Source organism: Heterodontus francisci, chromosome 38 (genome assembly GCF_036365525.1).
Source record: "Heterodontus francisci isolate sHetFra1 chromosome 38, sHetFra1.hap1, whole genome shotgun sequence".
In the NCBI taxonomy this organism is placed as follows: Eukaryota; Metazoa; Chordata; class Chondrichthyes; order Heterodontiformes; family Heterodontidae; genus Heterodontus; species Heterodontus francisci.
The window spans coordinates 29,943,991-29,967,937 of NC_090408.1; the positions used below are offsets into that span (position 1 = coordinate 29,943,991).

Sequence of the window (23,947 nt, forward strand, 5' to 3'; positions counted from 1 at the left end):
CCCGACAGAACCACGTACAACCCGGCCCGATTCCTTCCAATTTTTTCCGCGCGGGTCCCGTTGTGTTTCGGTCGGGTAGCAGGCCTTTAACTCCCCAGCACCTTGGCCAATATTTATTCCTCAATCAATATCACTTAAAAAAAATCTGATCATTACATTGATGTTTGTGGAATTTGCTGTGCACAAATTGGCTGTTGCGTTTCCTACATTACAATAGTGACTATACTTCAAAAGTACTTCATTGGCTGTAAAGTGCTTTGGAATGTCTTGAGGCTGTGAAAGGTGCTATATAAATGCAAACCTTTCTTTTTTCAATACTGCTTATTTGAAATTCAAGTTACCGCTAAAAGTAGCATTGCTGAGATTACTGCCAGAAAGAAAATATAGGGGTTTTTTTTCTCTCATATTCATCCATATAACAAGTAAATACATCTTGTAGTAATTCATTGCAAGTATTGTGATATCCACCCCAGAAGGTTGTGGATGCTCCTTCATTGAGTACTTTTAAGGTGGAGATAGATTTTTGGTCCCTCGGGGAATCCAGGGATATCAGGAGTGAGCAGTTAGGTGGAGTTGAGGATTGTATTGAATGGCAGAGCAGGCTTGAATGGCCGAATGGTCTACTCCTGCTCCTATTTCTTATATTCTTGTGATATGGGATAGTTTGGAGATATTGTAAAGGTTACAAAAAAAAAAAATCTAAAACTGGCTTTCAAATTTCTGTTTAAATGTTTGGTTGAATCTACCCCACAAATGTCATAACACAACTTCAACACAACATTCCCTAGTTAGATATACACAGGAATGGTATTAAGCCAGAAAAGTGAGTGGGATCATATAATTTCTATAAAGAAGCAGTTTATCTCATTGTGAGAGACTATCTAGGTGGATTATTGCATACCATCTGCTTTTCTAAATGAGATGTGATCCCTAACATTGATGACAGCAGTATTGGCTTGGTTTTGTCCTGTGTGGATATGCAATGTGTTGATCATTATTCTCCTCATATATGATCTCCAAAATACATTTACCTGACCTGACACGTTTAGGGAATGTAAACTTGGCTATATCCGTGACTAAGCTGTAAATAATTTTTCAAAAAATGTAGCCAATAGTTTCCAAGTTGTTGCCCGTCATTAACAGTGTGTATGTCCAGTGTTCACAGGCTACAACTGTGTCCATTTTCTTTAGTGGTTAGAAAACGGTGTCCATTTTTCTGTTGCAGACCATGCTAAAAGGTCTCATAAGCCTTCACGGGGCCGCTACACACACACTTCCAAGGGCAGTGACAGTGGCCTGCCTTTCCCTGTTGCATTGAAGGGTTGCTAAGGCAAATTATAGCCTAACCTAGAACCTTCCAGGTCTGTTTCAGCACCACCATGCTTCACATTTAATCATTAAATTAATCATCTTGAAAATATGTATGTACATATTTCTTTCTGAAATCTAACCATTTTGTTCAAGTTAGTGGGATGGGGTCTTCGCTCTGTATTATTGGCTAGGTCCATCATTATATGATTTTACCTGCAAGTTATGACAGATTTGCAAGATTCAATTTTTTTTTTGGATGAGAGGAAAGATGACTGAAAGACAGATCTAGGCAAGCTCATTAATCCCATCAAATCACACTTCCCATCACAATACAGGCAGCACTCACAAATGTTCCTGTAAAATGCATGCCCAGTCTAATCTGTTTAGCAGGAAGCTGGAGGAAAAACAATTTATAAAAATAGAGTAGATTTTAGAAAAGAATTGCAGCAAAGCACAAAAATGTACTGTTTTTCTTGGTGTTCGTTTTAGATTTCCACTTGATGGGAAACAACTCCAGCGCATGAAAATAGAAAATGCTTTGCACAACAATCGCAATTACCTCTTCCAAAATGCAAAGACATATTTTGACTTAACTGCAGACAAAAGTGGACTTTGGGTAATCTATGCTTCGAGTCATGATGAAAACATCATTGTTGGCCAAATTGAAATCAATGAGGAATCATTCTCGATTATTCAGAATATTAACACCACATACCCCAAATCAAAGGCTGGCAATGCATTCATAGCACGTGGGATTCTCTACCTCACTGATACTAAGGACTCCAGAATAGTTTTTGCGTTTGATTTGTTGAAAGAAAAACAACTTGACGTAAGCTTTGATTTAAGATCATCAAATGATACGCTTACAATGCTAACCTATGATCCACATGATCGCAATTTGTATACGTGGGAAAATGGCTACTTAAGGAAATATGGTCTACATTTCTTACCAGCTGAATAAATGCAAATGATTTTACAATAGAGAGCAATTATTCATCCACGTGTAACTGGTACAGCTACTAATTAATATGTTCATAATGTAAAATGTTTTTTCTCTAATGTAATATTGGCAAATGTTTTTAATTTTTGGCATATTTGCACACAACATATCTAACATTTTAAATAGCCCATGCAACTTCTATAATACATTGTATTGTATATTAAATTGTTATATAACATTTTCCTTCCATTAGCATTTAGAGATCTAGTTGGTATCAAATTGGTTTATGTGCAAATTTTAACAAAATAAGTATATGTTACATTTATACTGTAGTATGTGTTGCTGTGAAGTAGCTTCCATTTTGCAGTGACACTAAAGTTACAGTGCAATTCTGGGTTTAGGAATGGTGATGGACCTCTGTAACGCCCTCCCCCTCCTCCCCCACCACACCACCCTGCCTTCTGAAAGCAGTCTCGCAACCCATGGTGAATACTTCCAATGCAGTGTTGAATCTGGCTTACAAAGTGCTCATGGGGAATCTTTGACCATCTCCACACTTTTCAAACTCCCCAGACTTCGGTTAGATGTACTGAGTGCAGATGCTCTCACCCACACTCTTAAGACTGGTAGCCACATTATAAATGAACCCATACATAAATACCAAACATTCTACCTACATCTAAAAAAACTAACTGTACAAAATCTTGAATAAATTGTGGCTGTATATTCATACGTGCACATTAGATAAATGTGTGATTAGATAAATGCATCTATAGTAAACATCAAGTTGCATGCACAGTATAAACAGCATATTTAAATCTTTACGAAAAGACTTGCAAACATCTCTCTATTGCACAATTACACAAAAATTACCATGCCAGGTTTTAATATTGAACAATTAAGCAGATAGTATCGAGAATGAATTATATTGTGGAATCAATGACAATGAACATTAAGTGCATCTATGTACTTATTTAACAGATATTCTATCAACAGACAGCCCCGACTACCAATTTTATCTGCAGCGCCTGTGGAAGTCTGTCACTCTAAAACTGGCCCTTATAGCCACTTCAGGCGCTGCTTCACAAACCACTGACCACCTCTAGGCGCTTACCAATTGTCTTTCGAGACAAGGAGGCCAAAGAAGATTCTATCGTAAAGGAATTGAATCATAGAATCAGAGTCGTACAGCAGAGAAACAGGCCCTTCGGCCCACCGCGTCCATGCCGACTATAATGCCTATCTATACTAATCCCACCTGCCTGCATTAATTCCATATCCCTCTATGCCTTGCTCATTCAAGTACCTGTCCAGATGCCTCTTAAATGTCGCTACTGTTCCTGCCTCCACCATTCCAGATACCCACTATTCTTTGTGAAAAATTTACCCCTTTGATCCCCTTTAAACCTCCTTCCTCTCACCTTAAATCTATGCCCTCTAGATTTAGTCACCCTTACCATGGGAAACAGACTCTGGCTATCTACTATTATGCCTCTCATAATTTTATATACCTCTATCATGTCCCCTCTCAGCCTCCTTCGCATTCACATCCAAATCATTAATATATAGGACAAACAACAGAGGGCCCAGCACCGATCCCTGCGGCACACCACTGGTCACCGGCCTCCAATCTGAAAAACAACCCTTCACTACCACCCTCTGCCTCCCATCACCAAGCCAATTTTATATCCAATTTGCTAGCTCACCCTGGATCCTATGTGTTCGAAACATCTGGACCAGCCTACCATGCGGGACCTTGTCAAAGGCCTTGCTAAAGTCCATGTAGACAACGTCCATCGCCCTGCCCTCGTCAATCCTCTTGGTCACCTCCTCGAAAAACTCAATCAAATTCGTGAGATATGATTTCCCACGCACAAAGCCAAGCTGACTATCCCTAATCAGACCAAGCCTTTCCAAATGCATATAAATCCTGTCTCTCAGAATCCCTTCCAATAACTTTCCCATCACTGATGTAAGGCTCACCGGCCTGTAGTTCCCTGGCTTATCCCTGCTGCCCTTCTTAAATAAAGACACAACATTAGCTATCCTCCAGTCTTCCGATACCTCACCCGTGGCTAACGATGATACAAAAATCTCTGCCAGGGCCCCAGCAATCTCCTCCCTTGCTTCCCATAGCATCCTAGGATACACCTGGTCAGGCCTTGGGGATTTATCCACCTTAATGCGCTTCAAAACCTCCAACACCTCCTCCTTTGTAATGTTGATATGCTCCAGGATATCGGTGTTCCCTCCCTTGAACTCACTAGCTTCCATGACCTTCTCCACGGTAAATACGGACGAGAAACGATCAGTGGTTAATTGAATTTTGAACTGCTTAACATGCTAGCTGTATGTTGTTTATTTAGTAAGAAAGGAGTCATACATTTTAGTTCTATATTTATAATGAACTTCAATTGCATTTGCAATGGCAATAAATTGGTATATGTAAAGTAGACATGATAACACTGAATCATTCTTATAAATATTATCAAGAAGATAAGTTTAAGAAATTGAAAATACACCTTTAGCTTTTTGCAACATGGGAAACTGCAAAACCAGCATTGTGACATAGTAAATGTGCACAGTTGCTCCTGCGCACACAAGACTCCTGCTGTGTGCAGAGCAGTTGGGACACCTGAACTAATAGCACCTGCACTTTCCAGTTACCCATGTAGTCTATGAAAGATTTTTTGCACATACATTAAAGTTGGGTCCTTTGATCTGGATTTTTAGTTGTGTGATGTGTCATAAGAACAGGGTCTAGCTATAATTGTTATATGGACAGACCTTTCATGAGATTGACCTTAGTGTTGCCAACACAAAAGACCTAGGGAACTTATGCAGAGGTGGCAGATTTTAAGGTTGAAAACTTTTATGGGCAGTTTTATTTAAAAGGAGTGTCACTAATGGTAGGTGTGCTGTTCTCCTGCTGGTTGACAGCATTCAGATATCAAGATGATTCTCCCAGAGATCCCACAGCTTTGGCATATTACATTTTAGTGAGTCCCACAAGCTACAGTGGGATTTTTGCTTACATCTTTTATGGTAAGATTTATTTTCCGGGGTGACGATACAAACAAAGAGGAAGCGGGACTGTCACAATTTCAAGTGCCACTCTCCTGCAACTATATATCAATTTTGAACTCTCATCGATTAGCACTATTTTCCAATAATACAACAAAGATAATATGGTAGACAATTAGCTACACACATTAAAAATAATTTATTTGACTTACAAAGGTAAGCACAACTATTGTTTTAGTTACAGTTTCAAGCGCAGGATGTCCACAAGTCCATAACTTGCTCAGTCCACAAAGAAATGCAATGAATTTGTTAGAGAACACAGACACTATGTATTAGCAGAAGACAACTTCACAGACATGTCAAAATACTGATTGAAGGTCCTCAAATTTGACTTACCATATTTGTTAGCAACATGTACATACTGAAAACATAAAAATACCATGAAGTAAACAGTATATTACAGGCAAAATAGCAGACAATACACAGCAATGATTACAAGTCATGTTAATTCACTGATCAAAATAACTTAATTGGACATAATACATAAAATGTTGGGCCAATTAAGCCAGACATTCATCTAAGGAAATGCAACCTTTTACACATCAATAGAATTCTTTTTTTTTTTTAAATACCAAAGTTTTCATAGCTTCCTTTTAATTAGAGTGCAATGTTCAGATTTAACGGATAAACTAATAATACTAGTCCGGAATGAATGAAAACAAAAAAAACTACCTGGTTCCTGTAACTTTCAAGTATAGATATATAATGCCATTATTACAATGTGCTACACATTAGAATGTAAAGGTAAACAGCTTGTAATAGAAGTACAACAGTCTCAGAAGGCTTAATAAGTGTGCAAAAAAAAGACATAAAATTGTTGTTTCAATAGCTTTAACTTGTTGAGTGATCAAATTAAAAGTTCAGAAATAATTATAAACTGACATAATTAAACTGTATATCTTAATGACTGTGGATCTCTTTTTTTATTTTGCAAAAACTTGTTTTTGCATTGTAACTTTCAGATAAGACCATCTACCTGCTTCAGTGTCAACACTGAAAGTTCCCTCTGAGAGGAAAAGAATAAAATAATGAATTCAAATTCTATAGATCAACTCACGCCATCATTACATACGGGATTTCCCATTACCGGTGTGCTGATGGATTTTAACCACGGGCACATTTTTTTTTAATGTCCATACACTTACAGTACACCAAAAGATTTTGCATTGTGTTCACAAAGCATTACCAACAACCTGCAACTGCATTGCTTTTAAAAGAATAATACAGTACATGCATGCCTGTCCTCTGGGTTTATAATATATGAAATTCTTCAAGTCTTTATACCACAATGCCACACTATATTTCTTCAACTGACTTTCTTTTGCATTATATATATTTCAAATCTGCTCAGATCCACTGCTAATAGAAAACTTCTGCAAAAAGCTGAACCTTGGGTCCCTTCCCATTCAAACATAACTCTCTAGCAGCTTATGCATTCCCACAGCATATATGAGATGCCCCTGTTTTTAATAACCAGAACAAGCAACCCCAGCTAACTATAAGATGTCGAATATTCCAGGAGGGGTATTAAAATTGTCTGGTAAAACTCGTGTCTTCAAAGTTCCATCTGCTCCACAGGAAAAGATACGGTTGGCTGGCCTGATTTCTAGCTGGACAACTCCTGCACCAATGTTTCGAAAGATTGACTGTTTGGCATGTTCATTTGTAAATGAATGAATTAATCCATGACCTGTTAACCTCCACACCTGCAAGCCAAAGGGATGTAATGTTAGGAAAAAAGCTTGATAAGAACACTAATAATACTGAAGCTCAAAAGCCAATTAATGTTAGTTCCAAATCATTGAAAATGACCATTTATTCAAGATGTCAGTTTTCCATTAATTTTAAATTTGGTAAAAAGGTTATTTATAATACTGTTTTGTCATGGGAATGAAAATTGTTATGTATGGTTAAAATTTTAGGTTTACTGATTGCTTCTTAAAATTGTCAGGTATTTAATAGACTTTAAACAAATTGTTCAATAACACACCCCAACAATCAGTGTGTTCAATGACAAGCACCAACAGCTGGTTTTGAGACATTATCAGATGCTCCTACAAGTGCTTTGGGGCAAGGGATGGGAAGGACCGAGAGAAAAATTGCTCAAGAACATAGACAGTGGAAGTAGGAGAGAGATTATTACACAGAGTGATAACATAAGAGAACAGTGCCAATTGCCAAGTTCACAACTGGGTTACACGAAAGAGAACAGGCAGGGTTGTGCAAAATGATATGGAGAAGAAAAAGTGGTGCAACAAGGTTCATTTTGTGGGCCTGAAAATGGGTGATACCATTGGGAGACAGCAAAATATCATTTTATTTTCCTTCACAGTCAGAGTGACCGCACGCACAAAACTTGGAACCCAGGCAATCAAGACCCTTGGGCCAAAATAAAGTGCCAAATTGCATTACTAACATCAATCTTACAACTTTGCATCTAAAATAATAACTCTGCCAAAAAAGCTAGTATACCATCAGTATTTTATAATATTTTGCACCAATTATTCTTTTTACATAGGACTGGTGTCAACAGTTTGTGAAAAATGAACCACTCTTCTCACAGCCAATCTAATTTTAGGAGGTGCAGAGTCACAGCACAAGCTACTTCATATTTGCACATGAACCTGGAATTTAAAAAAATATCTGAGTCAACGGTCAGTGTGTGAAGATGAAATACGCACTGCTGCAGTAAAAGGCTCTAATTCTAATTTTGTCTAAAGAAACATTACTGGTGAGCATAGAGCAGCTTTGTTAAGTATCTGGATACACTGTGCTGGATTTTACTCCAGCGACAGGGGTTCCAAAAGCAGGCTGGAAGGCAGGGGGAGAACCCACGTAGGCCCTTCATTGGATCCTGGTGCAATTCCATGGCAGGCAGATAATTAACTGCTCGCTGTCAGAAACACTGTCAGAAACGGGATGAGCTCCTGCCTCCAGAGCTGTAGGCCAATTGGAAGGCCACCAGTGCCACTGGGAGCAGTGGACATTGCCAGTACTGCAGGAGGCCCTGCAGCATCGAAGACAAAGGAGAACCTGGGACAGATAAGTGGGGTCGGGGCCTGTCTGCCAGGCCGCGGGAGGGGGTGGGCTTGAGGGAGCAAGGGTGGCGATCATCTCTGGGGCCCTGGAATGCCCCCCAAAGGAGGGACCTTCCCTGACCCCGCTAGGAGGTCACCAGGCCTTAGCTGGTGATATCTTCCTGTGGTGACGAGACCCTCTGCCTTCTACAAAATTGAGGTGGAGGCGGGAAGAGGCCCTTACGTGGCTATTAATTGGCCACTTAAGGGCCTCAACTGGCCTGGGGCGGGAAAGCCGTCCTTGGCCTTCCCCACTCCGGACAAAATGGCAGGGGCCCGGGCAACATCTGGAATGGCGCCCCTGCCATTTTATTTGCCTTCCCCCCCCGCCTCCGTGCCCGTTTCCAAGGGCATCAAAAAATTCTGCCCACTATAAATGACCAGGAAATATTAGATGCTGACATTTAATTGGTCATTGTGTGGGCAATATGGGACGAGCACATGAACACCTATATTTTTGGAATTTTATAGTCTCAACTTTCAAACAGTATGCAGCTCAAATAAAAACACAGAGGCCCTGGACGTCTAGAGGCTGTGATCCCAGTTGTAACACTAGAATTGCATCCATTGGTGTTCCTAGTGCTGATCTTATCTGACACACAAGCAAATTCTGGACTTGTATCATTGATGTGCAATGGCCTCCATTCAGTTGATTTTTTTTTCTGTAGGGTGAGCTTAGAAATAAAATTGATGTGAATTATTTTACTGATCTAGATGAGAACATTAAAAATGTAGCCTAGGGTAATTTCAATGGGTAGAACCCAGGAGCTCAGGATTTAGACAAATATCTTTGCTGAAGCTGCCTCTAGAATAACGTTTTGCCTGAAGCCTTACCTTCATATTCCCTTCTGCTGAACCTGTAATGAAATAATCTTCAGTGGAGACCAAAGCAAGGGCCTTAATAGCAGAATCGTGCGCCTGAAAAGTGTGTAGCAACTGCCTCTGCCTTATGTCAAAAATGCAGACAAAGCCTTTCCTGCCTCCAGAGATCAGAAGTTGCTGCTTTGGTGCATATTGAAGCACTGTGGCACCATTGTCATGGCAGACAAAACCTAAGGAGATTAAAAAGAGAAAAAGAAAAACCTTCAGTCTCAAAATATATGGTCATAGAGTCATACAGCACAGAAAGAGGCCCCTCAGCCCATCGTGTCCGTGCCCGCCATCAATCACCTATCTATTCAAATCCCATTTTCTAGCACATGGCCCGTAGCCTTGTATGCTCTGGTGCTTCAAGCGGTCATGTAAATACTTCTTAAATGTTGTGAGGTTTCCTGCCTCTACCACCCCTTCAGGCAGTGCGTTCCAGATTCCAACCACCCTCTGGGTGAAAAGTTTTTTCCTCTAAACCTCCTGCACCTTACTTTAAATCTATGCCCCCGGTTATTGATACCTCTACTAAGGGAAAAAGTTTCTTCCTATCTACCCTATCTATGCCCCTTATAATTTTGCATACCTCAATCAGGTCCCCCCTCAGCCTTCTCTGCTCTAAGGAAAACAACCCTAGTCTATCCAGTTTCTCTTCATAGCTGAAATGCTCCAGCCCAGGCAACATCCTGGTGAATCTCCTCTGCACCCTCTCCAGTGAAATCACATCCTTCGTCTAGTGTGGCTACCAGAACTGTACACAATACTCCAGCTGTGGCCTAACTAGCGTTTTATACAGCTCCATCACAACCTCCCTGCTCTTATATTCTATGCCTCAGCTAATGAAGGCAAGTATCTCATATGCCTTCCTAACCACCTGTGCTGCTGCCTTTGGTGATCTATGGAAAGTACACCAAGGTCCCTCTGTACTTCCTAGGGTCCTACCATCCCTTGTATATTCTCTTGCCTTGTTGGTCTTCCCAAAATGCATCAGCTCACACTTCTCAGGATTAAATTCCATTTGCCACTGCTCTGTCCATCTTACCTGCCCGTCTATATCGTCCCGTAATCTAAGGCTTTCCTCCTCACTATTTATGATGCCACCAATTTTCGTGTCATCTGCGAACTTACTGATCTTACCTCCTATATTCACGTCTAAATCATTAATGTACACAACAAACAGCGAGACGTCCCAGCACCGATCCCTGCGGTACACCACAGCTCCAGGGACCCAGGTTCGATTCTGGGTACTGCCTGTGTGGAGTTTGCAAGTTCTCCCTGTGTCTGCGTGGGTTTCCTCTGGGTGCTCCGGTTTCCTCCCACATGCCAAAGACTTGCAGGTTGATAGGTTAATTGGCCATTATAAATTGCCCCTAGTATAGGTAGGTGGTAGGGAAATATAGGGACAGGTGGGGATGTGGTAGGAATATGGGATTAGTGTAGGATTAGTATAAAATGGGTGGTTGATGGTCGGCACAGACTCGGTGGGCCGAAGGGCCTGTTTCAGTACTGTATCTCTAAATAAAAAAAAATAAAATCTTCTGCCTCCTGCCACTAAGCCAATTTTGGATTCAATTTGCCAAACTGCCCTGGATCCTATGGGCTCTTACCTTCTTGACCAATCTCCCATGCAGGACCTTATCAAAAGCCTCACTGAAGTCCATGTAGACTAGATCAACTGCTTTACCCACATCTACACACCTAGTCACCTCCTCGAAAAGTTCAATCAAATTTGTTAGACATGATCTCCCCCTGACAAAGCCATGCTGACTGTCCTTGATTAATCCCTGCCTCTCCAAGTGGAGATTAAGCCCATCCCTCAGAATTTTTTCCATAGTTTCCCTACCACAGATATTCGACTCACTGGCCTGCAATCACCTGGTTTATCTCTACTAACCTTCTTGAATAATGGTATTACATTCGCTGTCCTCCAGTCCTCTGGCAACTCTCCTGTGGCCAGAGAGGATTTGAAAATTTGTGTCAGAGCCCCTGCAATCTCCTCCCTTGCTTCACATAGCAGCCTGGGATACATCTCATCTGGGCCTGAGGATTTATCCACTTTTAAGCCCGCTAAAACCGCTAGTAGCTCCTCCCTTTCAATGCTAATTTGTTCAAGTATATCACAGTCCCCCTCCCTGATCTCTACACCCACATCGTCCTTCTCCATAGTGAACACAGATGAAAAGTAATCATTTAAAACTTTACCCACGTCCTCCGGCTCCACACACAGATTGTCACTTTGGTCCCTAATGGGCCCTACTCTTTCCCTGGTTATCCTCTTGCCCTTAATATACTTATGGTAAGCAGAACAAATTACCTGCACATAAACACAACTGTAGAACCTGAATAAAAATTGTAGCAAGTTTTATTTTAGATTATGCTCGTCAGCATTTAACAATTTCCTGTTAAACCACCTGCTACAAATTTCACAACAGCAGGCAAATGGAGTGGCAGATATCATGAATTCAGCAAAATTGGGAAGGGGTGGGGAAAAAAAATCAAACTTGTGGCATATGGTGCTTTGCATCCAGAAATTAAATAATTAGCACAGACACTTTTTCATATGACTATTTCTAGAAATCAGTCTCAGCATTCAATTATGTCAACAGTGAACCTTTTTTTTAAATAAAAAAGTCCAGATTTATACAATGTGGGGCCTCTATCTCACTTTTCTGCTTTCTCCCGAATTCTTTGGTGTTTCCCCCTTCTCCAGCCCCATAGGCAGCCCCATCAGACCACCCATTACCCTGCAGTAAAACTGTTTTGAAGGCAGCCAAAAGCAATCCAGAATGAGCAAAAACATCTTCTTAGAAGTCTAAATTGACTTTTGTCAGTAATGGGCTGAAAGACACCCAGAGGTTAATCAGCAGCCTTAAAGGGCAAACCAGCAACTAACCTTGATGTAGTGACTGAGCCCTTCAAACTGCACTGCTGAAGGGTCCTTCCTGCCTGTTAGCGTCACAAATTGCTAACCAGGTTTGTCATGCAGGTGTTGAGGCTGACCAATATCACAAGTGTAGGACCCTTATTTATATATTTTATTCATTGTTTTACATATTTCTGGCTCACACCTTTGACACCGACACAGCAACCTGCTCCAAAATGACGGGCAGCATCCTTTTGATGCAGAATGAGCGCACACACCCAGACAAGTGACAGAACAGTCCAGCAACAACCCCTTCTGGGGTGATGCTGCATAAAGGTGTTTGAGATGGTCACCTTTGCACCATTCCAACGTACCATTCCCAAAATTTGATACTGCAGCATGCCCATGTTAATTAGAGGTTAAGTATGCCAGAGCCCCATAAATGGCTAGTGCCATTTTGATACGTGTGACTCTTGATAAACCTGGTATGCCTTCTTTCCTCCAGTACTTTGATTGGACTACTTCTAAAGAGTTCATCAGGCATAATGATTAGTCAAACATTCATATATTATAGGGATGTCACTGAAGTCTGCTAGTGAAGTTCGAACAGCTTCTGCCCGCATGACATCTGCCAAAGTGAGGTAATTTCACCTCAATGTGCAGATGCAGGTGCCAGTGGGAGGGTATGAACCAGCTCTCGAGCCACCTGACCTGCTTGGTATTGCTCAGTATGAGTTCCTCTGTTCATGAGTTTCCTTGTAGGAAACCGTTCAACACCATTAAAGGGAGCTGGAGACAGAAAATAATAAGAAACAGCTGGCTCAAAGGATCATGAAAGTCAGCAAGGAAAAAAAAGCAAATTCCAGAAGAGGTCAAAAAACACATTTTGAAATTTGTACCCTTTAAATGGCAGCTTGTCTGAAGGTACATCCCTGGCAATTCTAGATAACAGGGCCCTGAATTTCTTCAGGGCATGGGATCCTCCCACCAACAGATGGAGGAGGCTTTCATCCCATCAGTCTGGGTGGAATCTAAACATTGGTTCCAGGATTAAAAGGCCGATGATTAAACCAGCACACCACTAATGTTTTTCTTTATTAGAAGACGATGGATCAAAGAATACTAGACAAGCTATGTCTTCTGGCTGTAGGTCAATCACAATGTTTGCATATGTAGAATAAGTTTGTGTTTACAGACAGAAGTCACAATAACCTTTTAAAAGTAAACTCTTTGCATTGATTCTCAAAAAAGGGATAATTTCATAGGATATTATTACAATGTAAAAAAAAGCAAAATAATCACAATTTTATCACCAAGAATTTTAAGAATTACAACCAGTCATCTTACCATGCACAAGACTGTTGTGTGGTGAAATTAGTGTGTCCCATAAACAAACATTTCTGGAAGGAGAAACAGAAAATGCCCATTAGTATACAAACTAACATTTTCAACATCTTGCTAAAGTTCAGTAGTTCCATCTTTACAGGGAAGACAGATGTAGGTAAACAGATTTCCAGTCACATTAGGGTTAGGGTATATTATTCATTTCTTGGTCCTGGACAGTGGTGTCTTCTGTACCATCAAGCTATAGCATGTGGCTGTGAACTCCATGCCAGACCAACTCTATCCTTACTGCTGAAGGTTCCTTGGGTCACAAACTCCAATGTTATTTCAAACGTGCTTTACAAAATAATAGAGTGCAGGGGAAGGCATATATCCTGTACCATGCAGAAGAGCTTCTTTACATGGTAGCAGGAACGATTCAGGAAACGATCTGGTTCAGAGTTCAACCCTAGCTATGCACTACTGAATTAGTTAACAAGATAGAACCTCCAAAAGATAGTTACAGAAGCAGTTAACAAATTGGATCCTAAGAAAGTATACTTAAATAGATTGAGGAAAAAAACTTTTAAAACAATGATTTTTAGAAATGTACCTTTTTATATCTGGCAACAAATGTTCTCATATGTCAATATCTCATTACAGTTCATTGTACCTGTTGTCATTAGAATGTCCTGCTGTAGTTATGAGACTTGAGGAGGTAACGAATGCAAAGTCACCAGCAGCTTTACTGTGACACTGCCAGCTCTGCAAATAAACAAGTAAAAACTTCTATTAACACAACATTTTGAAAGGAATTCTACAGCAGCATTTCCTTTGGTAAACTTTGCTTTGCCTCCTAAGCTGATAGTTCATGTTGTTACAAATTACTTTAAGAACTCTGTCCCTGAAATGTCAACACATTTAATCAGTACATTTGTCTAAAATCAGACATTTAAACTCATCTGCAGAAGGCGCTTGGAAATATTGAACATAATTTTGGCATGTCTGCAATATCTTCAAAGAAATTATTTATTTCAACAAAGGCAAGAAAAATCATGTGTTCTTAACAAATTACAAGACTGCTGATATAACTTACAAGATAAGGTTTAGGATTAGACCCAGTTTGGTTGACTTGCCAAAGGCTCAGAAAACCTTCTCCATCTGCCACCCCCAACTGTTAGGGAAATAAAAAAAATAAGAGTCATAAAAGAAATCATTTTATTGAAACTCTTTTTCTGGCTATAGCCTTCTTCAGAAAAAAATATTGAATGGAGTAACCAGCAATGCAGTAAAATGGTGCACGTTTTAATCAACAAAGAACAGAAACACAATATGTAATAGTTTGATCAAGTTAACAGAATAAATGCCATAACTGTTAAGAGATCTTTTACAATTCTTAAACTTGCTGGTATCGATTTACATTTAACACTTATTAGAAATTAGAAGAGATATGTTGAAATTCATACTTATGAGAAGCAAAAGAGGAATATCAAAGTCAAAATAAAAGCAAAATACTGCGGATGCTGGAAATCTGAAATAAAAACAAGAAATGCTGGAATCACTCAGCAGGTCTGGCAGCATCTGTGGAAAGAGAAGCAGAGTTAACGTTTCGGGTCAGTGACCCTTCATCGGAACTGACAAATATTAGAAAAGTCACAGGTTATAAGCAAGTGAGGTGGGGGTGGGGCAAGAGATAACAAAGGAGGTCTAGATTGGACCAGGCCACGTAGCTGACCAAAAGGTCACGGAGCAAAGGCAAACAATATGTTAATGGTGTGTTGAAAGACAAAGCATTAGTACAGATTAGGTGTAAATACACTGAATATTGAACAGCAGCAGTGCAAACATGAAAAAAAACAGTGGGTAAGCAAACGGAACAAACAAAGATGAAATGAAATAAATGCAAAAAAAAATTGTAAAAAATGTAAAAAAGAATGTTAAAAAAATGAAGAAAAAGATAACTAAAAATGAAAATAAAATGGGGGGCTGTCATGCTCTGAAATTATTGAACTCAATGTTCAGTCCGGCAGGCTGTAGTGTGCCTAATCGGTAACTGAGATGCTGTTCCTCGAGCTTGCGTTGATGTTCACTGGAACACTGCAGCAATCCCAGGACAGAGATGTGAGCATGAGAGCAGGGGGGAAGTGTTGAAATGGCAAGCAACCGGAAGCTCGGGGTCCTGCTTGCGGACTGAGCGGAGATGTTCCGCAAAGCGGTCACCCAGTCTGCGCTTAGTCTCCCCAATGTAGAGGAGACCACACTGTGAGCAGCAAATACAGTATACTACATTGAAAGAAGTACAAGTAAATCGCTGCTTCACCTGAAAGGAGTGTTTGGGGCCTGGGATAGTGAGGGGAGAGGAGGTAAATGGGCAGGTATTACACCTCCTGCGATTGCAGGGGAAGGTGCCATGGGACGGGGGTAATGGAGGAGTGGACCAGGGTGTCGCGGAGGGAACGATCCCTTCGGAATGCTGACAGGGGAAGGGAGGGGAAGATGCAACTGGTAGTGGCATCACGCTGGAGGTGGCGGAAATGGCGGAGGATGATCCTTTGGATATGGAGGCTGGTGGGGTGAAAAGCGAGGACAAGGGGAACCCTGTCACGGTTCTGGGAGGGAGGGGAAGGGGTGAGGGTAGAGGTGCGGGGAATGGGTTGGACACGGTTGAGGGCCCTGTCAACCACAGTGGGGGGAAAATCCTCGGTTGAGGAAAAAGGAGGTCATATCAGAAGCACCGTCATGGGAGGTAGCATCATCAGAGCAGATGCGTCGGAGACGGAGAAACTGGGAGAATGGAACGGAGTCCTTACAGGAGGTAGGGTGTGAAGAAGTGTAGTCGAGATAGCTGTGGGAGTCGGTGGGCTTATAATGGATATTAGTAGACAACCTATCCCCAGAGATGGAGACAGAGAAGTCGGGGAAGGGAAGGGAAGTGTCAGAGATGGACCATGTAAAGGTGAGAGAAGGGTGGAAATTGGAAGCAAAGTTGATAAAGTTTTCCAGTTCGGGGCGGGAGCAGGAAACGGCACCGATACAGTCATCAATGTACCGGAAAAAGAGTTGGGGGAGGGGGCCTGAGTAGGACTGGAACAAAGAATGCTCGACATATCCCACAAAAAGACAGGCATAACTAGGACCCATGCGGGTACCCATAGCGACACCTTTTACTTGAAGGAAATGCATGGAGTTGAAGGAGAAGTTGTTCAATGTGAGAACAAGTTCAGCCAGGCGGAGGAGGGTGTTGGTGGATGGGGACTGGTTGGGCCTCTGTTCCAGGAAGAAGCGGAGAGCCCTCAAACCATCCTGGTGGGGGATGGAGGTGTAGAGCGATTGGACGTCCATAGTGAAGAGGAGGTGGTTGGGACCAGGAAACTGGAAATTGTCAAAATGACGTAGGGCGTCAGAAGAGTGACGGATGTAGGTGGGAAGAGACTGGACCAGTGGAGAAAAGATAGAGTCTAGATAGGAAGAAATAAGTTCAGTGGGGCAGGAGCAGGCTGACACAATGGGTCTGCCGGGACAGTCCCGTTTGTGGATTTTGGGAAGGAGGTAGAAGCGGGCTGCCCGGGGTTGTGGGACTATGAGGTTGGAAGCTGTAGAGGGAAGATCTGTAGAGGGAAGATCTCCAGAGGAGACGAGGTCAGTGACAGTCCTTTGGACGGTGGCTTGATGTGCGGTGGTGGGGTCATGGTCCAGAGGGAGGTAGGAAGAAGTGTCCGTGAGTTGGCGTTGAGCTTCTGCAAGGTAGAGGTTGGTACGCCATACGACAACAGCACCACCCTTGTCTGCAGGTTTGATGACCATGTCGGGGTTAGACCTGAGAGAACGGAATGCCTCAAGTTCAGAGGGGGACAGGTTAGAGTGAGTGAGGGGGGCAGAGAATTTGAGACGACCAATGTCTCGCCGACAGTTTTCAATGAAGAGATCAAGAGCGGGTAAGAGGCCAGGGGGAGGGGTCCAGGTAGAGGGAGAATGCTGGAGGCGGGTGAATGGGTCTGCTGGTCGGGGGGAGGACACCTGGTCAAAGAAGTGAGCCCGGAGGCGGAGGCGACGGAAGAAGAACTCAACGTCATGCCGAGCACGAAATTCATTGAGGTGGGGGCGTAAGGGGATAAAACTGAGACCTTTGCTGAGTACAGAACGCTCAGCATCAGAGAGGGGGAGGTCAGAGGGTATAGTGAATACACAGCAAGGGGTCAGATCAGAAGAGGGAAGTGAAGCAGAGGGAGGATCTGGAGGGGCATTAGTCCCCATCAGCTGCTGGAGCTTGTGTTCCTTAACACCTGAAAGGAAGAAAAAAAAGTTTTTTGTTAATGCGTCGGATGAGACGCAAGATGAAATGAAACTGCGGAGCAGAACAGCTTTGAGATAAGATGAGGCGGTGCTGCTGGAGAGAGAGGTCCAGTGTGTGCATGTGGCAGCGCACATTCCTTTTTTTAACATTCTTTTTTACATTTTTTACAATCTTTTTTTTGCATTTATTTCATTTCATCTTTGTTTGTTCCGTTTGCTTACCCACTGTTTTTTTTCATGTTTGCACTTGCTGCTGTTCAATATTCAGTGTATTTACACCTAATCTGTACTAATGCTTTGTCTTTCAACACACCATTAACATACTGTTTGCCTTTGCTCCGTGACCTTTTGGTCAGCTACGTGGCCTGGTCCAATCTAGACCTCCTTTGTTATCTCTTGCCCCACCCCCACCTCACTTACTTATAACCTGTGACTTTTCTAATATTTGTCAGTTCCGATGAAGGGTCACTGACCCGAAACGTTAACTCTGCTTCTCTTTCCACAGATGCTGCCAGACCTGCTGAGTGATTCCAGCATTTCTTGTTTTTAATATCAAAGTCAAGGTGGCTGAATGGAGAATAAAAAGCATAAAGTGAGTTGATACTGAATAATTCTACATCAGAGTGCCACTTTTACAATCTAAACTTCTCTAATTACAGTGCAAGCAAAATATTCAACAATTACACATATAGTTATTAGTTTGAATACATCAGGGTACCCTGAAGTTTGATGAGCCTCGAATGTTATCTGCTGTCTGAACAACTGTCTGTTAAATCATGATGCCCTCAATGTGTTTGCATGAAGCCCAGCAAAGCACTCGCTCAATCAGCTTTGTGCTCATTCAGGTTTCTCAGTGTTAAAATTCCTCCACAGTGCTCAAACATTTTGTTTAATAAATCTTAAGAATTGTTTGCAAATAGCTACAAACATTCCCCCTTTCATTCCTTACTTCTCATGGGATTTATTTAAATTTTCCTTTTTGTCCTTTCATAAGTTTGAGAGAAAAAAAAAACTCTCACCACTTCATAATGATCAATGCCAATGTTTATCTGCACAGTTGACCAATTAAAAAATACATGAATAGGCTGGCTTGGATATGCAGATAACCACCCGAATAGTACAAAAAGTCTGGATATTAACCTTCAGAAACAGAACCTGATTGAAGTGCTAATAAAGATGACAAAGCACATTAAAAGGTAACCTACTCTGTAAATTTCAGTCCAAACTAACCCTATAACATCTGTGCCTTCCTACCCCCAAAACCTTCCAATCCAAGTATCATGTTACCTCCATGGCAGCAGACAACACACCAAGCATCTAGGAAACCTGGGATGAGATGTCAGCTGCTAATTAATAGAAGAGAGATGGAGAAAGATGTGGAAACACATTAACAATCTGCATTCACAGTAGAATCTCCAAGAAGCTCAATGCAAAATCATTCAAATGTACAGGAACCCACATAAACTCAAATTTCCCTACTCCCTCAGAAATATTGGAGGACCTGCAATTAGAATCCACTTAAACATACTCCAAATCCAACCATTCTGAACAACCTGGAAAGGCACAAAGACCACAATTAAACTTTGCAAATCCCGAGATCTGACATCTGCCTTGTAATGGGGACCCTTCCCCTCTAAGGTATATGGATTTGCATACCACTTAAGTGCTGACAACAAGAAGGTGCACACTTGAGGGACTAGATGGCCGAGTAAGCTAAACAAAAATTGGTCCTTCACCTCTGGGACCTTGGTCCAAATGCAATTAAAGTCTTATCAGCTGGCTGTAAAGATCTTGACTGAAATTACTTTGAGTGGTCTCAATTCAGTTTGTCGTAGACATAACCCGAGCAAAAAACTATGACCAATTTGATATTGAAGACTCGCGTCTTCCCCTGCCATGGCATATTACCAGCGATGGGAACTTCAGCAGTGCTACTGCCTGCCGAAAGGCCAGTTGAGCCACTTAAGGGCCGCTTCCTGCCGCCATGTGGGGAGACCAACAGGTAAACCCTGGCAGTCTCCCAGTGGGTTCCGGGGCGCCACAGCTACAGCACCACCGTTTGAAGGTGAGCACCCACCCGATCGCTGGGGCCTAGGCATTGAAGTGCCCTCATCTTTCAGCCTCACAGTGGCCATCGTTAGTGGTGGCGCTGTCGACCTTCTAATTGGGCTGGCCATGTTGGAGGGGGCGGGCCACCATCCTCTATCAGACAGCGGCTTGTTAATTGGCCACCACCGGCAAAATGCCATCCCAGGGACCCACTGCCCGCTGGCTTGGGGTAGGTTCCTGCTTTCGACCCCAGCAGCAGCAGTTCTCACCATCCAAAAAAAATTCAGTTCTTTGAGTTTGAAGTCGAGGCACATTGTTAGACAATAGTAGACTGAGCTTGACTCTAACATCATTATGCTTGACCTGGGAATGCTGACGCTGGGTGCCCAAAATGGAAGTACTAACATTCCACACTAAAACGAACCTCAGTGATGTTGAGAAGCAATAATGAAAAAGGACCAATGGACTACATGCTTCCAATTCACTTCAGTATGCTACAGTGCCATACTGTGTTAAGAACAAGGTACTGCAAGAGGAAAGGCATGAAGTTCGCAACTTGTTTGGTGTAAAGAACTGAAAAGACAGCACAAAATCAAAATAGAAAAATAGCTTTAAAATAGGCAAAGGAAAGCTGAATTAGGCTGTTTTGAACTTGATTTTATATCAAACCTGTGGGGTGGAAAAGCATTTCATAATGAAAGTAATCCTTCGCCCTCAACAACAACTTGTATTCATGTAGCACCTTTAAAGTAGTATGTCCTAAGGCACTTCACAGGAGTGTTTTCAAACAAAATTTGACACAGCCATATAAGGACATATTATGATAGCTGACCAAAGAAGTAGATTTTAAGTGCCTTAAAAGGAGAAGAGGGAAGTACAGAGACAGAGAGGTTTAGGGAGGGAATTCTAGAACTTGGGGCCTAGGCAGCTGAAAGCACAGACGCCAATAGTGGAGCAATTAAAATCAGAGATGCACAAGGGGCCAGAATTGGAGGACTCTCAAAGGCTTGTAGTGCCAGGATGGAATCATTGTAGGTCAATGAGCACAGAGATGATGGGTGAATGGGATTTGATGCGAGTTAGGAAGCAGGCAGCTTTTTTTTTAAAGATTTGTTTGTGGGATATGGGTGTCACTGGCCAGGCCAGCATTTATTGCCCACCTCTAATTGCCCTTGACAGTGCTGTTAGGATGGGAGTTCCAGGATTTTGATCCAGCTGAAGTATATGTAGGGTGGAAGATGGGAGGCCGGCCAGGACAGCATTGGTATCATTAAGTTAACAAAAGCACGGATGTGGGTTTCAGCAGATGATAAGCTGAGGCAGGGACGGAGTTGGGTCATGTTATGGATGTGAAAGTAGGCGGTCTTAGTGATGGAGTTTATATACAGTTGGAAACTCATCTCAGTGTCAGATAAGATAGGAAGGTTACAAACGGTATGGCTCAGCCACAGCCATGGAGAGGGAGAAATTCGATGGCTAAAGAGCAGAGGTTATGATGGGGACCGAAGACAATGGCTTCAGTTTTTCCAATATTCAGTTGGAGGAAATTTATGCTCATCCAGTACTGGATGTTGGACAAATGTGACAAGTCAGACAGTGGAGAGGTCGAAAGAGGTGGTGGCGAATTAGAGCTGGGTGTCGTCAGCATATGTGAAACCTGTCTTGTTTATGGATGATGTCGCCAAGGGACAGCATGTAGATGAGAAACAGGACGGGGCCAAGGATACAGCCTTGGGGGAATCCAAAGGTAAAAGCGAAGAAAAGCCACTGTAGTTGGTTTTCCAGGTACGACTGGTCAGCTAAGAGTACAACCAGACAAGGGCAGTCCCACTTAGATGGATGACAGAGGAGAGACGTTGGGAGAAGGATGGTATGGTCAACTATGCCAAAGGCTGGAGGAGGCAGGTCCAGAAAGATGATGAGGGAGAGTTTACCATGATCACAGGGTAATATTTGTGACTTTGACTAGTGCCGTTTCACTACTGTGGCAGAGGTAGAAACCCAATTGGAGGGAATCAAACGTGGAGCTGTGGAAGAGATCGAAATGGATTTGGTAGGCGCCAACTTGTTCAAGGACATTGTAAAGGTAAGGGAGGCTGGTGATGGAACGGTAGCTTACGAAGACAGATGAGTCCAGGGTGGGTTTTTTGAGGAGAGGATTAATGTTTATTTTAGTCTTTGGGGTGAAGGATAATTGAGTGCCCATTAGATTGTAAATTAATATGCTGCAGTATTTTCAACCATTCTTTTTCCTCCAGCCACTGAACCTTATCATCACTGCAGCAGCAATTTAAAAATAATCGACTGGCCCATGAAGCTGAACCTCCTGGGCACAGCAAGTACAGGATTATCAGCTGGGTTAGAATGCATGCACATAAAGGAGACTAATTGATTTTCCTGTCCCTTAATTTAAATAGATGAATTATCAATTGGGCCTATATGAATGTGCACTCCTCCCTGATTTTCCTGTATTTGCTGCCTCCAACATTCCTTCGAAGCAGGAATGTGCCATGCAGGGGACACACAGACTGCGTGCAAGCAGTGGTCCCTATAAGATGTGCTCATGCGCAGCCTTGTGGCAATCTTGAAGGGACCACGCAGTGCCAGCTGCACATGGCAAAGAGAAATTAGAGGGAACATTGGCTGCACCCAAGTTCGCAACCAGGAAAATCTACCCAATAAGATTTGAAAGCTTTCCAAAAACTAAGACTTTAAGCAAAACATGTCAGCACTCTTGCCTGAGTCAGAAGGTTGTGTGTTCAAGTCCCATTCCAGAAATGTGAGCATTTAGGAATGGGCAATAAATGCTGTCCTAGCCAGCGATGCCCACATCCCATGAATGAATAATAAAAAAAAACATAATCATGCATACTGAGGGAGAACTGCACAGTTGAAGATGCCGATTTTTGGATCAGACGTTAAACTGAGGCCACACTTGTCTTTTCAGCCAGATTTAAAAGATCCCATGATACAACCTGAAGTATTGTGGGGAATTTTTTTGTGGGATCTTGTTGTATGCAAATTGGCTGCTGCCTTTCCAACATTCCAACAGTGACTACAGTGCTTTGTGACATCCTGAGATTGTGAAAGAAATATGGGATCATACAGCACAGAAGGAGGCCATTTGACCTGCTGTGCCTGTGACAATTCTTTGAAAAAGGTATACAATTAGTGTCACCCCCCACCTGCCAAAACTGAGGTACACATGAGTTCTCCACATGAACATTAAAACTTCAAGTTGCAAGCGCCTGACTGTAAAGACATTTGCATGGTAACTAGCAGAGTTGGAACAAGGGACAACGGACCATGCCCTGACCCATTCAACCAACAATGGACTTTTGATTACCAGACATTGAAGGTGGGGGAAGCTAGAATTCCAGGTTGACTGCTGAGATAGCAGAATGCACAAAGACAGAAGAAGTGGTCAGACCAGTTTTAGTCACATGACTAGCTGGCTGTTGAGATTTGAACTTCCAACAAAGGATTTGGACTCAAAGCTCCTGGCTTGAGAACACCTGTCTCCTGTCTGCCTGCTCCCATCTCCTTCCCACGGAACTGAATCTTGTGAAAACACATGAACCTCAAAGACAGAAAAGTCTCCTACGTGAACAAGATTTAAGCAGAATACTGGGCCCCAACGAAACGCAAGAATTACCTACAAAAGGACTATACCGAGAGCTCGAAGCACAGTAACAAGATATTGCCTCAAACTGTTCCATTTTATCTTTTCTTCTCTTTTCTGTCCCTATCTGCATGTATATATCGCGTGTGCATGCTAGCATGGGCGCGTCGTATATCTGTAGGTGTCAACTGTATTAGAGTTTAAGTCTGTTTTAATAAATTTCACTTTTCTCCTTTAAACCTGAGAAAACCCAGTGTGTTGATTTATTCACCTTATAATTGGAAAGCTGTGAACAAGGATTCACAAAGGGGGAGCTCAAAACACAGTGTGTTTAAAATTCAACCCTGTTACAATAAGACCAGGTGAAGACAGCAAAAGACCCCTAGCCACATTTCTCACCTGGTCGTTATCGTGTGCTTTCTTTCTTTGTAGAATTGTTCTGCATCGTGTTTAAGTGCTTGAAACTTTCAGCAAAAGCTAGCACTATGTTAACTGATTCCTTTAAAAAAACGAGATAT

At 42.1% G+C, this 23,947-nt stretch overlaps 2 protein-coding genes across 2 annotated transcripts in view; one reads left to right on the forward strand and one right to left on the reverse strand.

Moving 5' to 3' along the window:
• The window catches only part of gldn (gliomedin), a 33,231-nt gene extending 26,992 nt beyond the window's left edge, over positions 1-6,239 (forward strand). Inside the window, exon 10 of the mRNA XM_068017999.1 lies at positions 1,801-6,239. Within this exon, the coding sequence (XP_067874100.1) occupies positions 1,801-2,272 (472 nt within the window). The 3' untranslated portion in view covers positions 2,273-6,239. The remainder of the gene's footprint in view (positions 1-1,800) is intronic.
• dmxl2 (Dmx-like 2) overlaps positions 5,461-23,947 on the reverse strand; it is a 152,559-nt gene continuing 134,072 nt past the window's right edge. Inside the window, exons 40-44 of the mRNA XM_068017998.1 lie at positions 14,562-14,639; positions 14,139-14,230; positions 13,490-13,542; positions 9,247-9,464; positions 5,461-7,041 (exon numbers count right to left, since the gene is read on the reverse strand). Of these exons, the coding sequence (XP_067874099.1) occupies positions 6,832-7,041; positions 9,247-9,464; positions 13,490-13,542; positions 14,139-14,230; positions 14,562-14,639 (651 nt within the window). The 3' untranslated portion in view covers positions 5,461-6,831. The remainder of the gene's footprint in view (positions 7,042-9,246; positions 9,465-13,489; positions 13,543-14,138; positions 14,231-14,561; positions 14,640-23,947) is intronic.